This window comes from Pleurodeles waltl, chromosome 6, assembly GCF_031143425.1.
Source record: "Pleurodeles waltl isolate 20211129_DDA chromosome 6, aPleWal1.hap1.20221129, whole genome shotgun sequence".
In the NCBI taxonomy this organism is placed as follows: Eukaryota; Metazoa; Chordata; class Amphibia; order Caudata; family Salamandridae; genus Pleurodeles; species Pleurodeles waltl.
Window position 1 is genome coordinate 1,652,611,025 of NC_090445.1, and position 16,880 is coordinate 1,652,627,904.

At 43.0% G+C, this 16,880-nt stretch overlaps 1 protein-coding gene across 2 annotated transcripts in view; it reads left to right on the forward strand.

The window, feature by feature from the left end:
* COL5A1 (collagen type V alpha 1 chain) overlaps positions 1–16,880 on the forward strand; it is a 425,380-nt gene that overhangs the window by 283,085 nt on the left and 125,415 nt on the right. For both annotated transcript variants that reach the window (XM_069241581.1, XM_069241580.1), the window contains exons 19-23: positions 384–437; positions 1,862–1,906; positions 4,456–4,509; positions 9,332–9,376; positions 10,585–10,638. In XM_069241581.1, coding sequence (XP_069097682.1) covers positions 384–437; positions 1,862–1,906; positions 4,456–4,509; positions 9,332–9,376; positions 10,585–10,638 — 252 coding nt within the window. The remainder of the gene's footprint in view (positions 1–383; positions 438–1,861; positions 1,907–4,455; positions 4,510–9,331; positions 9,377–10,584; positions 10,639–16,880) is intronic.

Genomic DNA, 16,880 nt, shown 5'->3' on the forward strand with positions numbered 1-16,880 from the left:
GGCTTTACCGCCACGGTCAGAATAGCCCTGGAAGCACCGCCAGCCTGTTGGCGGTGCTTCCGTTGCCCTCCACCCTGGCGGTTTCAAACCGCCAGGGTCGGAATGAGGGCCTATATGTGGAACTTGACGTAACCAGTAAATATGTCCATATGTTATATGTATACTTATTTGCACCAGAAGAAGCATTCTGCCTTGAAGTAAAAGGCAGACCTATTGAGCCTGGGTCATCAGCCCACTCCTTAGTTTCATTTGATATAAGGTGATAGACCACTGGCCAGTCCCAGATCAATCACCTAATTGCTGTAGTTGTCTTGTTGGTATGCCATTGTACACTCAGTGACTCCTGTTTCTTGCTAACAGAGCTGTTTTTTAATTTTTTCCAGGGAGAACCAGGACCTTCTGGTCCACCAGGTGCACCAGGAGAGGATGGTGAGAGGGTGAGTACAATCAACTGTACATAATAGGATGCTAACTATCTCCTTAGTGCTTACTTCCATATAGGCAAATACATGTGTGACCAAGTGATCCAGTTTCAGTCAAAACTGTGGAAAACAGAATGCAAGTGGTTCAATTTTCCAGCAGTAGGTAGATATTCCCCGGTGCAGTTGTCATACGTTTTGTACTGGGTACAGATTCTCCATGTCATACTAGGAGGATTGTTTTCTTGATTAAATGCCCAGAATTATGGATTCTTATTTGGGAACTGGTGTGAAAACACTGATTCTCAAATGTTATCCCCCATTGTATAGAAGATTGGGCGGGATCAACCTAAGGCCCGGAACAAGGTATTACTGGATATAGATAATAACAAGTGCAGTTTCATTGCACCCCTGACACCAGGCCACTGGCACTAATGGCCTCTTAAGCTTATATGTACCTGAAACTTATTTTTAATTTATCTATCCTTAGCCCATAGTAGAAAAGACTCAATTTTTAATGCACCATTACCACCTTATTATGATCAATCTGTAAATAACTATGCTTGTGCATTCCACTGTTGTCCGGTAATGTAAAACACTTCATAGTGTTTGACCACCAATGGTGCTCTTGCCCACAACTGCTCTAAAATTACTTGTATATTGAAATAAAGACACCTAGACTATGGAGGTCATTGAGAAGTTGACAGAAACAGGAAATCTGCTGTAAACTAGTGGATGTTCTGCTCTCCCAACCCCACAGATCCTCTACCTAATTTAGTGATGGATGAATTGCTTAGTTTTTGTGAGCTGAGAATCAGATGTCTCCAATGACAGAAATGACCTACCCGCAGCCCACCCACCGCAGGGTGATCAGTTTTGGTGTGACAGAAGAGCTGCTGTACTAAGGGTATGCCTTGTAATGCTGGTGTTTCCTGCCCGAGTCCTCCATATTTTGCCACAGGCAGGAAAGAATAGAAATGTTTCTGATGCACAGCTAGAAATTTGTTAACTTATTTTTCAGAAACAAAGTCTTCAAGTATTTATCAAAAAAACAGTCTTACATTTTCATTAACCGTGCTCGTGGTCAAACAGATCATTAATGATCTTTAAATTTTGCAGGTGGAAACCATCTGTCTAGCATGGGCTGGGCCTCTCCCTCCTGAGCGGTTTGTTGGCCTGTCTGTCAAACTAGTAATGAGCCACTAAGTGCACAAGTCACAAGCGATACATGTGGGTGGGACTGGCTTTCTTAATGCTTGCAAATCCAGGTTTGCAGTTTACCAAATCCGATATTGTGCTGATAAATTGATCTACACATTCACAATATTACCTGTGATGGTTGGAATATGAGTTCTAGAGTGAAAATGGCCTGGAAATTTTGAGAACTCTCAGAAGCTTGCTTTGTGCATATTCACAAATTGTTTTTTATTCTCTCACTGTAGGGTGACGATGGGGAGGTTGGACCAAGAGGATTACCTGGCGAACCTGTAAGTTCTTTTGTTAACAATTATGTTTACGTGGGTAACAAAATCTCCGCTGTTGGAAGAGGAATCAGTCAGATGGGCTCTTATACCTTACTACTATTTGCTTCTCAACATTTATATGAGGGTGTAGGCTTCAGACATACTTCTCTAGATGGCTTACACCTCCCCCCCCCACACACCATGGTCCTCTGACACACACAAATGTAATGTAACACCAAAAGACTATTGATATATTTTAATGGCATTGTTTTCCAATTTGTGCTACAAATCGACACGTGCTATTACTTGATGCATGGGCAAATGGTCCAGGCTGTGTAAGCCCATGTATCAGTGCAAGGTTTGATGCTTTTTTGGCAGCAACCTATGCTGGATGGGTGGTGGTCCTAGATGGATATAACTGTAAACGTAGAATGAAATGAGGGCTCTTTAATGCTGGTGGGATAGCCTTATCTGTGTATTCCGTGTGAACTGGTTGGTTAATTTTCAGGCATATGGAGTAATTAGTGCATTGATATTTCTTCTGCTGGCAAAACAAATAATATATAGATTCAAAAAACGCATTATAGGTACGTTTTCCTCATCTAATAAAAGGAATTGTGAGCAGAAATGTGTGCCCCACACACAGCCAACTCTTGACCACGGATAGGGTAAATCTTCTCCTGTTCATGTCTTTGCAAAACAGCAGAATGTACACTAAATAGGAAGATGTATGGACTAGTTCACCTCCTGCCGTCCTAGTGTAGATATTTGAAATGAGAGCATCATCATCCATATAGTAGATTGAAGCAGTATGATGCATTCCCAAATATTCAAAGCAACACCGACAAAAACTTTAGAAATTTTATAGTCCAACAATAAGGTTAAAGCCACAGGCTGCAACTCAATGGGACATAAATCACTGTCTGCAATTACACGCAACTAGTGAGTGAAGTTAGAGAGCCAACCAACTGTGCAGGGGTATGCTGAGAGTCAAACACTGGCTGAAAATTGACAATGTTTAAAGAAGGTTCAAACCATCATGATGATGCTTTGTATGGACTATTTTGTTTTCAAAGTGTTTTTAATTTCATCCTCACTTGCACCCTTGCCTACCTTTGATTTTCCCACCCTGTCTCTTCCACGTAAATTCTCAACCATGTAGTGACTGAGAATCTACATGGAATGGATGGGGTGGGAAAATGACTACACAGATCCCTTAGATAGGAGAGATATCCCTCGGGTAAAGTGTCTTACAGGCTAAGACATCAGAGCTTGTTGAAGTGGTTGCAACCTTATTGGTTCTTAAAGAAGATATTTTCTTCATGTGTCACCTATTATACAGATGATGTATTTCACTAGTCAGCCCCTATATTGTATTTCATGAGTTCCACTAGAGCTTATTTTGTAATTCCCAAACTAATTTTCCAATGGTGGCTTGATAACAGAAATTGGATATCTATAATCTATTGAGCTAAACACAAGGCCCATTCTGCACTCACTCAGAAAGGTGCTGAAAGTACAGAAGGCCAGTTCACTATATGTTTTTTCGAATAATGCCAGCACTAGAAAACAATAAAGAGCAGATGGAGATACATCCACTGGTTGGTACTGGAAGTACAATCATATTTAGTTTCTCCAGAGGTGAGCTGTCGTGTGATCCTCAGTTCCCACATATTTTTGATCCCATAAGCTCCACCCCTTTTAGGTTGCCATCGATAGAATGCACTAAGGTGGACAAGATCAAGATCTTCCTACACCATTTCTGCCATTCTGATATCTCCTACAACAGAAATATTACTTTCTCTGTTCATGCTACTCCATCTGTACTAGTATTTTTTCTTACATCTGCATGTTGCTTACCTGTATAATTATAAAAAAGAAAGGTTATTATTCTTAACTCGAGGGTCCGTATATGAAGGGCAAAATTAAAGTTTGAAAATACCAGGAGACTGATGCTAGGATAGAAATATCCCAAAATTAGAGTTTTAATGTCAGGGTGGCAAAAAGAGGAACAGGAAACTCATTACATCATTTGTTGAAATATGTGTAATTGTTTGGTACTGGAGCATGCCTAAATGGCAGCATTTATACACAAATACCAACATTCCTTTACTGCAGCTACCAGACAAAGAGGAACACATGCACACAGCTTCTAATCATGGCAGTGCAAAATAATTGTGAAAAGGAACCATGGATATGACTAATCAGGAATTCATCCCTTCCTTTTTCATGGTCCACTTGTATTTAATTTTTTTAGTTGGTTTTGGCAGAGAGCTGCAGTATCTTGAGGAAAGGACAACACAAGGACATTTTTAAAATATTTGGGAACTTGGCAAAGGATCGTTGACATCCCTCGGGTTGCATTGATTGACGCAGCTATTCTTATGAGGTGGAAGCACTGCAGGTGTTCCTCCTTTCTCACTTGGGTGCTCTTGTAGACATACATGAAATGACATCGCCCATGCCTGCACAGATGCTGCTCAACTTTGTATTTTGTAACCATGTTGATGATTATGTTGACTATGATTAGTTCTGCTGCTGACTGAACAGAAACATATTCTCTTTTCCGACAGGGACCACGTGGACTGCTTGGCCCGAAAGGCCCCCCAGGACCATCAGGTCCCCCAGTAAGTCTTTCATTATTTGCCTTTTCTTCAGACTCTGAGCACTCAGTGTGAGATTCCAGATTCTCAGTGTGGCCAGTCACATCTTTGAAAGTGGCAGGCATAATACCTGCCCGGAGTTCACCCCACTCTTTTCATTATTTGCCTTGGGAATTTCCCATATGTTCAGAATGCCTTCATTGTCCCAGTGCCACCATGTTGTTATTGGCACCCACTTATGACAAGTATTATATTCAGTATCCCAGTACCAGTATTTGGCCATTGATACTGTCCATCTAATATGTGTGGTCTGCATGTCACAAATTACCTCCAGTATTTCAGAGCCAGCATTTTATAATGGCTTGCTTCCTACACCCTAACCCCCAATATGTCATGACAGACCTCTATGAGGCAAAGAATTACTTCCAGTGTGCCAACATGAACATTTTGCAAAAGGTGTCCCCTTTTGCCAGTTATTACTTTCCGCACTTCCAGGAACGGCTCCTCCATTACAGCAGAGGAGCATCACCCCACTGGCAACAATGCCCCCAGACACTGCCCAGAGATGGAAAATAAAATGGTAATAATGTTTTTTCATTCCCCGTCCCACACCGAGTGTCAGGATAGGGTGGGGCTAGCTGAATGCCAGTAGCAGGGAGGAGTGGTGGGCTGCCTGTGCGCTTATTTACAGTGTGTATGGCTCTTTGACCAGCTGTCTTGCGATGGCCAGGCAGGCATGCACACTTTAGACCTCTCAACCTAGCTGTCAACCTCCAGTTTCCTCAGGAGCACCGAGGGAGACCACTCCTTCCAATCCTGGCACTTCTCTTATGCTGGTTAACAGCATGAGAGCAGCACCTGGATTGGTTAAAGGAGTTGGATGGGGCCTGCGACGGAGCCTGGGGCAAAGAAGGAAACCAGAGTGAGGAGGACGTGTCCGCCAGCAACTTAAAAGGGAGTACGTTTTTTTTATTACATTTATTTTATGTCTCCCCTCCTTTTATGTAGAGCTCGTGCATGCACCTATCCCCACCCATTTGCCAGCCCCACCGTTCTTGGTAGTTGCCAGCTGCCCCTGAGTACTCCAGGATCTGCATTTTACCTTGGGTGCTTTCCTTTATGCCAAGAATTACTTACAATGCCTCACCGCTAACATTTTACCACCAGTGCCCAGGTGACAAGAATTTCATAGTATGCAACTGCCCATATTTTTCCACAGTAGACCTTATGCTAAGAATTACTTCTAGTATGTCAGGGCATGTATTTTGCCATGAGTGTCCTTCTAATGACAATAATTATTTGCAAATGCCAGCAGAAAAAGTTTACCTTGGATGCCATTGCAAGCCCAGTATTATACTGAGTATGGTATGGCTGGCTGCCGACTCACATCATAAAACACACTCTTAATTACTCACACTTTCTCACTCATACTCATTCACATTTACTCTCTTCTCCCTCAATCAATCTAATTTACTCTCTCTCACTTACTCATTCTAACTCATGTTCTCTCCCGCTCACATCCACACAAACATACATAAACTCCCTAATTCTCATTATCACTTGCAAACACACACACACCCTTTTACACAGTCTGACACTAGGACCTGGTGCAACTGCACCTGCTGCACACATTGACAGCTACACCTGGACTCACTTTCACTCCCTCTCACAACCTCCAATAACTCACTCCTAACACCTTCACATTCCCTCACCCACTCTCTCACGTTCACTTTATTTTATTCATACACATTCTCAAACTCAGATTCTCACTCACTTTCAGTCTCATTGACAGTCTCACGCACACTTACACATAATCTCATTCATTCTCAGTCATTAATAAACAGATACACAAACACATACCCATAAACAACATTTTACCAACCTTTTTTTCGGTGCTGGCAACTTTGAGGCTCCATGGCAGCAGCAAAGCAGGAATCTGGCGTGGGACATTGGAACCTGCAATTCATGATTCCCAACGAGGAGCCAGACAGAGCAGCAGGGCTAGGTTTAAAATGGGGAAAACCCACCTCATCCTTCACCCAGCTTCTTGACAGGAATCAAAGAACAGCTCTATCAGAAGTGGCAACAGTGCTGGGGGTTCCTGCTGCTCTGTGCAGCTTACTGTTGGCCTCAGAGATGCACTGAGGTCCCCCCTGACACCCACTTTTTAGCAGATACCCGGTGCTGCCTGAGGCATGAGCAGTATGTGTGTTAAATAAAACTAATTGTGCCTGTGTGAGGGGATCAAAGTTGAACTATGCCACTCACATGCGCAATCCAGACATCCACTTAAACAGGGCTGTGTTGTAAACAACTCTGTGTTAATGGATTGTCGGTGTTCCCCGTCAGGCCCCTCCTTCTCCTTTTGACCCAGGACTTCCTGACTTTCAGGAAACGCCTCAAGACATGGCTACTCGACCAGTAGCTCCCCCCCAGCCCTTGAGACCCTGACGGGTGAGTAGCACGCTATATAAATTATGTGATTGATTGATTGATTGTCATCAGGAGCCTAGAAACGAGGCTGGCAGAGCTGACCTGCGCATGAAAGTCATGTTTTCATGAATTCTGCACAATGAAATAATGTGCAGTCTTAGGAGAGGCAAGGGGCAAAGTGGAGTCCTCGCAGGAGGCCCGGCTGCATTGTGAAGGCCCTTATGAAGGAGCTGCCTCTGCAGATTTCCGTTGTGTCACTACTGGGCAGACTGGCTTGTAACATTGACAGTAGATCTTGCACAGCTGTCTTAAACGGTAGCCATCTCTATGTTGCAATAAGTGTCAACAAGTACTAGCCATCTTCTTCTGCCCCTGATTCTGTATATAAAGGGAAACCCCCGACTCCCCTATCCACCTCAACACCTGCTTGCATCATTCAAGTTCCTGAGTACAATAAAGAATACCCTGTTGTCTCCAAGGTACACATCCGTACAAGCATGTATCAGTCTTCAGTGAGAATGAATTATTCATTTAGGCCAAATATGAAAGACAACGACAAATTACATTAGACCATTGAAATGGTGATTGCCCCATTGAAGGCAGTGAAGTGACTTCCAGCCAATACTTGTTGCTAGGTTGATACAGACCTTCTGCTCCAACATTCCAAAGTTTTTCTTTCTGTTTCTTCCTATTGAATTCAGAACATTCACCCTCAGTGGATGGAATGTTCTAGGAGCATTATAACTCTTCTTCCTTAAGCTATCACAGTAATGAAATGCTCTCACTCTTATTTTAAGCCCTCGCCAGTGGCTTAAGCGTATAACTCAGGTTTTGGGACCTCAACAACTGTTATTGCCCTCAACAGGCTATCATGCTTAATGTTTGCTCTGCCTTCTGTTGGTCACAATTCCTCAATGCCCACTGGGTCCTTCTGGTCCTTTAACAATGTAGGGAGGGATTCCCACCAGCTTCCTTTTAGCCATACTTAAATATATGGACTTGTATGCATGCTTCTAGTCTGCATTGGACAATGTACATTCATTTCTCAGACTGTTTAAAAGAGTCAAACAAGGATTTGCTTTTGAACCTTTTTCCTTACAAACAATAGAAAAATGACCGTCAACCCAAATTATACACAGGAAGATGAAGTTCAGTCACTCTCATGAGAAATTATATTTTACAGCGAGATCAGTTATTCCATCACAACGGTATGCATGTATGCAATCGTAGTTGTGCAGTGGGAACCTAGCTAAGAAGCAATGAAATGAAATGATGGGAGAAGCCCAGCAGTACAGTTTATAAACATTTTTAAAAGGGCAGAACACGGGTAGGTTCCTATTGTGGGCCAGTAGTTATTCTGAACAGTTATGTCATTAAATCTAGAGTCAGTGTCTTCACTGCTTTCATGGGTCTAGCTCCAGGATATCCTTTGGAGTAAGTGTGCTCAATCAATCAGTCAGTCAATCAATCAATCAATCAAGTAATCAGTCAATAAAGTAATCAAAACATCTGTCAATCAATGTACTTCAACATAGGCTTGATGAGTTCTTAGAGACACTTGAAATGGGTAGAAATTTGTGAAATATTTGCAAAAAATAATGATATCTGTAAATTCTGATCCATGGCTTTATCTGATTATACAAAAACTCTATGTCAAGAATTAATGTGATGCTTGTCTCTAGAACTAGTTTCCGCTGAGTTTTGTCCTCTACATCATTTAAGGGGAACGGTCCAGATTGGGGAAGTAAAGGGGTGAACTCAAAGACCTTCATTGTAAGTTCATCCGTTCATCGAGCCAGACAGATTCTGGGGGCCCCAGTTCAGAGCAACTTTAAATATTATTGCTAATTTTCTACTTATACAATGAACATATGTTTATGTTGATGCAGGCTTACAAATATATATTTATACATATTTGGGGTCCTTAAAAGAGAGAAACATAGAAGTAGAGGTGGAGTGGCTCTGATAGAAAACTCAACAAAGGTAAGATAGAGTGATGGAAAGATGTCATTACCTGGGGGGCTCCATGGGTAGTCCATGAAACAGCAATGCAAGCTGCCATATTATTATTTGTAGGTAAAACATTGACTGCCACAGTCCGAGCTACTCTTTTTCTCTCTCACACACACTGATGTGCATGTGCGCACGTGTACACACACACCCACACCCCCACAATCTCTCTGATGGCGTTCTTTCAGTGCAAGCTTTTCTTGGACGATACCTTTGAGTGGTCAGGATCAAATATTCCATATTTTCTCTGAGACAAGACTATCTCTTCTATAGCTGTCCATGCTGCCTGGTCATTGGCTGAAAATGACACCCAGGTCTATACATTTCTGCAGGTTCTTACACAATGTCACCGATGGAAGCCAATATCTTGACATTTCTAACTTTTATTCTTTGCATTTCTCAGGGAGTTTCCGGATCAGACGGACAAGTTGGCCCCAAAGGAAATGTGGTAAGTACCTTTCTACTGATTACCTCGTTGTAAAATAAAGTGGCATGATGGAAATCTGTCCATTCAACAATGCATTGACAGAAGATCCATCTTCCTGTTGCCTATTGCAGATACTGTCCACAACAATTCTGAGGACAGGTTTTTCTGTTCGCTCTGATGTCAGTTTTTTCTGCTTTTGTTAGGGCTTGCTTTGCTTAGGCCTTACCTCCAGTTCAGGAACACATTGTTTCACCCTGATACTTAAGCCCACGCCCCAGTGTAGTTGTGCTAGGACTCCGATCACCAGTTCATTGCAGACACATGTGTCAAAGAGCAACACCAGAGGGGCGAGCGTCAAAGTTCATTATTCCCTTATTTTAGCACATGTGATTCCATTCAGGAGTGCCCAGGCACTTTAAAGACTTCATGCTACGAGTACTAGCATCTCTAACATTTAAAATACTTGGATGAAATTCTATAAACATTAGAAAAACAAAACCATTCAGCTATGACTCGGGCTTGATTCTTTGTTTATGACGTGCTATAAACAAACAAACATGCACACACCCACCACCACACTTGTGCAGGCATGCACGCACGCACACACACACACATACACACACACAAGAATGAACTCAAACACCCGCCCATGTACACATGCATATATGCACACATGTATACAACGCAAACCCACCTATGTATGTATTCAAACGAACACAAACAAACACACACGTGTACACATGCATGCACATATACAGAAACATACACACGCACACACATTTCCTGCTTGTTGGTTACATCTTCATATTATCTCACAGGCTTCACTCATGTGGAGTTCATGTATTTCTCAACAAATCATTAAAGAAAAACACACAGGAAACGCCATCATTGTTTTTTGTACTCCCAGTTTGTTTGAGGTGACTTAGTTTAGACTGGATGATGGCGCTTCCTGTGTGTTTTTCTTTAATTCTGGGTGGTGATTTTTGTGTTGTCATGCCACATATGATAACCAAAATACCGTCCTTGCATCTCCACGCAGACAAGTGCCTGAATGCTCCAATAACCTCAGTGTCTCATTATCAGTCACACACAAGGAAGGGCCCAAAAAACAAACTTGAGGTGTAAATCACAAAGCATCACCTACAGACAACATGAAACAAACTTTGTGACATCGTTGACTGAACAGTAAGAGCTGCACCTTATAAACAGCTGTACTTCTTCCTCCGCAGGGACCGCAAGGTGAGCCCGGCCCCCCAGGACAGCAAGGGAACCCCGGCGCGCAGGTGAGTCAGATGGGGCGACAACTGATTTCCCAAGCCCAGACTTGGCTGGCTCTGGTGTGTCAGTGGGAGACGCTAATGAGATTTGTATTCAGTTTTGTTCAGTGAAATGTTCCCCACTGGGCATGTGAGCACGGTTCTCCCTTCGAACCGCTGGCCGAGTGCCACAGAACCAGCCCAGACGTGATGCGCTTTGATTGCAAGATGTGCACGAGTGTGTGCGAAGGGAAGCTGGGATGAAGGAGGCATTGACAAGGACATGATTATCTTGCCTGTCGGGACGTGTTTGCATGTTGTCTCTATGTTGTCTCTATACTTAGAAAACGTGGTAGCCTGAAAGGACCCTGTTTAATTTATTCTTTGACTTTAGGGGAATTTTCTGGGGTATCACATATCCCATATCCCTCTGTTTGTTTGTTTGTTTGTTCATCTCTGTTTTCCTTACTTGTCGATTCAGACGTGGCCTATTTTACTTTCAAGAGTGTCAAATATGTCACCAAGAATGGAAGGCCAGCCAGATCAGGATGCGTGTGCAGTTTGTCACTTGCAATCATGGTTTAGAGAAGAGGCTAGCTCTAAACTGGCTCTAAAACGTTTCTTCTTCCTGTTTCTTAATATCAGAGAGGACAGAAACCTTATGCCTCCTAAAAGTAGCCATACCAGGGGCGGCTCCTCCACCAGGGCAGAGGACCGTTGCGGCCCCCCCCACCGAACCCCCAACCAGCAGCGCCAGCTGCAAAACCTTTAAAAGAAAAGGATAATTAACTTTGTTTATTATCCTTTTCTTTTAAAGGGGTGGGGACACAGGGGTAAAGAGCAGCGAGGGGAGGGCTAAGCACTCTCCCTCACTGCGCATGTATGTTTGGCCGGCCGCCTCGGGCCGGACAAATGCACATACACAGTAGGTTCTCTGAAGCCTGGCAACGCAGTTGCTAGGCTGGAAAGAGCCTGCACAGGCTCCCAGTCTGCCTGGGAGGTCCCTGATTAGGCGCTCCCAGCCAATCGTCAGGATTGGCTGCAGGGCAGGCTTGGAGGCTGGGCCTGCAGCAGCAACGATGGACAGAGGAGCGGTGCACGGTACGTGGTGGAGGAGGTAAGTGTTTTTCTTTTTTCTTTATTTTGTATTTACACCCCCAAGTGCATGCCATCCCGCCCCTTCCCAGTGTCGTGAGCCGCGACTGGCCATAACTATGGATAAGTGTTAAAACTCTCCACTTTTTTCCAACTTTGCATGCTTGGTGCACTGTACAACACATATAGAAAGCAGCAAACATACTAAAGCATATGTTTTTTCAGGTGGAAAGCTTCCCTTGCAGTACAAACCCATCATAGATTGCATGTACCCTTGCACTATGGTAAAAGGGTGTGGGGGTTGGTGCGTGACAGCCCAAAGCACACCATTGCATTGCCTGAATAAAGGAAAACAGTGGCATATCTTAATAGCTATGGTGCTGTTATCCTCTCTCCCTGCATATAACTCCACCGGACAGTGTTTTGGTGCCTTTGGTGAACTGACATTTGCCACCATCTTGTATGAGAATTAGTTATCATTAATGCCTTTATAAGCCACTGGTGCCCCCAGCTGGCGTTATTTGGCAGCTAGAACTGAAAAGTCATCGAAAATTCTTAGCTGTAGAGGCTGATTTATAGCTGCATATTTATAGCAAAGGAGCATATTTTAATGGCATAAATCTTTTACCTTTTTTGAAGACCTGGAGGCAAGGGCAGGGATACCTCATCACGTTGCAGATGTTACATCTAAACCTGTCAGTCTAAAACATCCCTACAGTTGCCCATGCAGGGCGCTTACTTGATGTTATCTAAAAATGAGATATGTAAAAAATGACATCTGTACAAAAAAGTGACACTCGTAGAAGGTGTGAAGTTTGCAAAGTAAATACCAGAATCTGAGGGCAGGATTTTCCATTACGATTAGTCAGCTCAAGAGAAGGGGTCTGCTTGAGAAAGGAATCCAACAAGGCTGCCAAGGCTGGCCCAGAGCGGCTGTGATGTCAGAAGCCTTCATAAGTAGCCTGAGAAGGAGGCCCTGGGGAGAGAAACAGGCACAGAGGCCCACAAGTATGGACCAGTTCTAGAACAAATAGAAAGACAAACCAGAGCCCTGCGAACATCAACAACAAGTAGGACGGGCCAAAGTTACCAAACTTTTAGTCATTCGGAAAACAATTGTAGGAATTTAATATTTCTTTATGCAGGCTTTAAAAGCCTGTTTTTATAAGATCTCAAGTAACTACATGCCTTAATCTACCAAAGGTTAGAAAGAGCCAGCTGCTTTTATTGTAAATATGAATTAATGTTCATTTCTTGTTATGGTTTTGTGAAGTTTGCATGGCATTAACAGCCTTCTCGGTAGGTGTTTTCTGAGCACGGGTTTCACACCTGCTCGGGATGTTTATTGCTGACTTTAGCACACACTACAAGCTAAATTGTACACTTGTGCACCAATAGCATAAATATAAGTTTTATTTTTAACCTACTAAATGGTATGCATAATTCCAGCTGCAGAAGGATGAAAGGCTGAGTTGTCCCTGTCACAAAAATTATACTGTGACTTTCAGGTAATGCACACATTTCTACAAAAGATGCTTTTCTCACTGGCTATGTAATGAAAGTATCAATTCATAAATATCTAATTGCGGACTCACCCTGAGTGAAGACTCAAGTGGTTAGCATCCCATGGTGAAAGAGTTACCTGAGGGCCCCCTTGTGGGTTACACTTATGACTTATAAGAGCGGATTCATTTTGCCCCTTGCACCCCCTGCGTAGCAGAGGGGTCCTGACACCGCAGAAATCCCACACTCCGCCCTAGACCTTCATGAGGTGACCAGCATGTAGGACATTTTAAGGTGCCCTCAACAATTTCAGCAGCGAGTCCTTCATATGGTGCGAAACCACCATCTAAAAATCTTCCTTTCATTTTGAAATATATATTGATTAAGATTTGAAATGGAAGGGAGCGCTGACCAAAACCGATCTAACGCAGCAGTGTCGTGGTAATGTTCTGGGCTTGTCCTGGCAATGTCCTGGTAGTGTTCTGGCAATGTCCTGGCTGTGTCCTGGCAGCGTCTAAAAAAATCCTGGCAACCTCATGGGATAGTACTGACCTTGTCCTGGCCTTATCCTGGTGATGTCATGGCAATGTCCCTAGTATTGTCCTGGCCATGTCCCGGCAAAGTTCTGAAAATGTCCTGGCACTGTCATGGCAATATCCAGGCATAGTCCTGACCTTATCCTCGCAGTGCTCTTGGAAAGCCCTGGTAGTATCATGCTAATGTCCTCAGTGTCTTGGTAATGTTCTTACATAGCCCGGGCTGTATCTGGCAGTGCCCTGGCAATGTTCTGAAAATGCCTTGGTAGTGTCCTTGCAATCTCCTAGCATAGTTCAGACCTTGTCCAGGCAATATCTTACCAGTATTGTGGCAATGTCATGGCAATATTTTAGTAACACCCTGGCAGAGTTTTGGCATTGCCCAACTTTGTCAGTCATTGCACTAAATTCGATTTTTATTTATGTTTTGTTTGTCGTGAAATCGAACATCAACATGCAAAAACCCTGTTCTGATAGGGATTGAACATCGACCCTCTTCAAGAGGAGGAGGGCACTGAATCACGACTGTAGTTTCATTCCAAGAAGACTGATGAGGCACGTTTCTCTTTCTGATTAGACTCTGTTCATCACCATCCGAGAAAATGCACACATTTCAAAAACAACTTACAAGGACCTGGGTGTGTGCCCAGGAAATCTCTTGAAAGGGAACAGCTGTTCATGTGTTATCACAAGGAACAGATTCGTGTAGCATTCTTTAAAACTACAAAACTGTCTGCCTGAAAAAAGGCCAGTCTCTGCTGGGTGCGCTAGGACAGCATCCAAGTTCCAGAACGCTTGTCTCTGGAATTGGAGAATCCCATGTCTTTCCAAGTTGTGAGTATTTTTTTAGTCTTGCGGCCAATGAGATCACTGACTTCTGCTTAACGTTGAACACTGTGAAACACTGTTCAGACACAGAAACATTTATTTTGGCACTGCTGTGTCTACTACACAGACATATGGATATCACTGTTGGTGCAGGCCTGGAAACTACAGATTGTGGCACACATGACAGACTTGTATTTTTTATAAAGTTATTTGTGGCATATTTCATGGTTTTCTTGGAGTCAAAGGGCACTTCTTAAAAGAAACTGCATTTTTATGCAGATGTTGATCATAGAGGCTTGTTCATTGGAATTATTCAGGCCACAGTCTTCAAATCACTTGTATCATTGGGATTCACATCCTTTACTTGTCGCCTACTGAGGTCAAGTAAGGACACAGTTTAGGAACCACTGCAGTTTCTTTCTGAGGAACAGGAGCCTAAGGCAAGGGGCCTGTTTATTCTACAAACACTATGTTCATGAAGACAAAACGAGAAGCACAGTCCACTGCCCGTGTTGTGCTCATCAGATGTGACCTCAGTGCTTCATTTGTAAAAAGAATAAGTGCCAGGGCTCTCACCAGGGGTAACTGCAGCTTCCACAACACATTGCCCCTGCCAAAGCTGCCAATGATAGTAAAAACACAACTACTAACCATCAGCCTCGTACAAGTGTGATAATTCAGACTATTCTAGGCCCCCAAAGCTATATGAATGGCTTTGGCGGCAGGTAAGAGTCATTTTGTAATGCATATTGATTTAATAATTAACTGTTGTTGTGGTCAGCTCTAAAGTAGCCAGACAGTGCCACCTTGTGTCACAAGCACCGGTGTTGACAATTAAGTGCTGGTGCTGAGCACGGGAAACCTCAGGCTCAAATTAAGCACTGGGTGACCCTGAGGCAAGATTCCAGATGTCAGTACACTGTCACAGCTATGAGGCTGAGTAGCACAGGTATAATCCTCACCCAACGGTCTTACATTCGGTGCCTAACCAATTATCATTACCATTGGTTGTGTCTTCCCCAGAAATGCGCTTCATGGCCATCAGATTAACCAATAGCCAAGTTAATTGGAGATATAGGGCCATATGTACGAAAGCTTTTTCCCATAGACACAGAATGGGTAAAATCCTTTCGTACATCTGGCCCATATTGCCTTAACTTTACTTCTGGTGAATAAAAGGTACCATTTCTGTACATTGTGTCTGGATTAATTGCTACACACTAAGCCAATAAAAAAAACACATACCTAGCTTTGCCGTACTCAGGTTGATTTCTGAGCCTAGGATGGCCATGTACCTATGTCAAAATACTCCAGGGGAGCAGTGGTAAAGTCAGGATGCTCAAATAGTCCGTGCTTAATTTGAGCAGGTGGTTATTGGTGCAGGGCACCAGCACTTATTTTTGAGGGCCGGCACCTAGTTTTCTGCACCAGGCACTGACTGAGAGCAAAAGACACATATGGGAAAGGTGGAGGAATAGAAAAACGAAAAAGTGTCACAAAGGGAAAAAGCAGAAAGCTGCAAGAATGAGCTGATGGGGCAGGGAGTAAATGGATTAAAGAGGCCTGAGATAACTCGCACATTCAAATGCAGCAGCCACGTATTTCAAAAGAGAGCTTTGGTCACTGGCACATTTTTATTTATAAATTAAGCACTGCGTATGGTGTCTTTGCTGTACATATGATGGGATACAGCCAAAACTTTGGTCCATAATTGCGAGGAAGATCAGTGACAAGCACCTAAATTCAATTCCTCATCTCAAGATGAATCTATGCTTTGCATACACTATACTAATTAGGAGATAGAAACTGTTACTAATTCCAGGGAGCATCTATACATGGCATTCACTATATTATTTAGGAGATTGAGCCCTGAACCTCTTGATGCCTTAGTACATTGCATTCATAACACTCGTTAATATTTAGAGCCGAACCTTTTGTCCAGGATGCATACATTCAATTTATTTGCTCCACCCCTTTGTAGTTAGACCAAGCCATATGCTTGGATGTATGTGCACCACGTTCACTGTGGGGCACATGTACTATCTTTCTGGTCTTAAAAAGTAGTCATACTTTGCCACTCAACTTTTTGCGACCAGAAACTTAATTAGCAAATTGACCTTTGTACTAATAGGTCAGTTTGCAAAATAAGGATTTGGAGTGGGTCATGGTCTGATCTACGTAATTAATATTCATTAGGTAGGTTGCAAATTGTGACTCACTCTGATTGATCACAATCTCAGAGATGGTTGTTTGTAAAGGTCAGCAGACCACTATATCCATTATATTTTTTAAATGAAGAAACCTTTT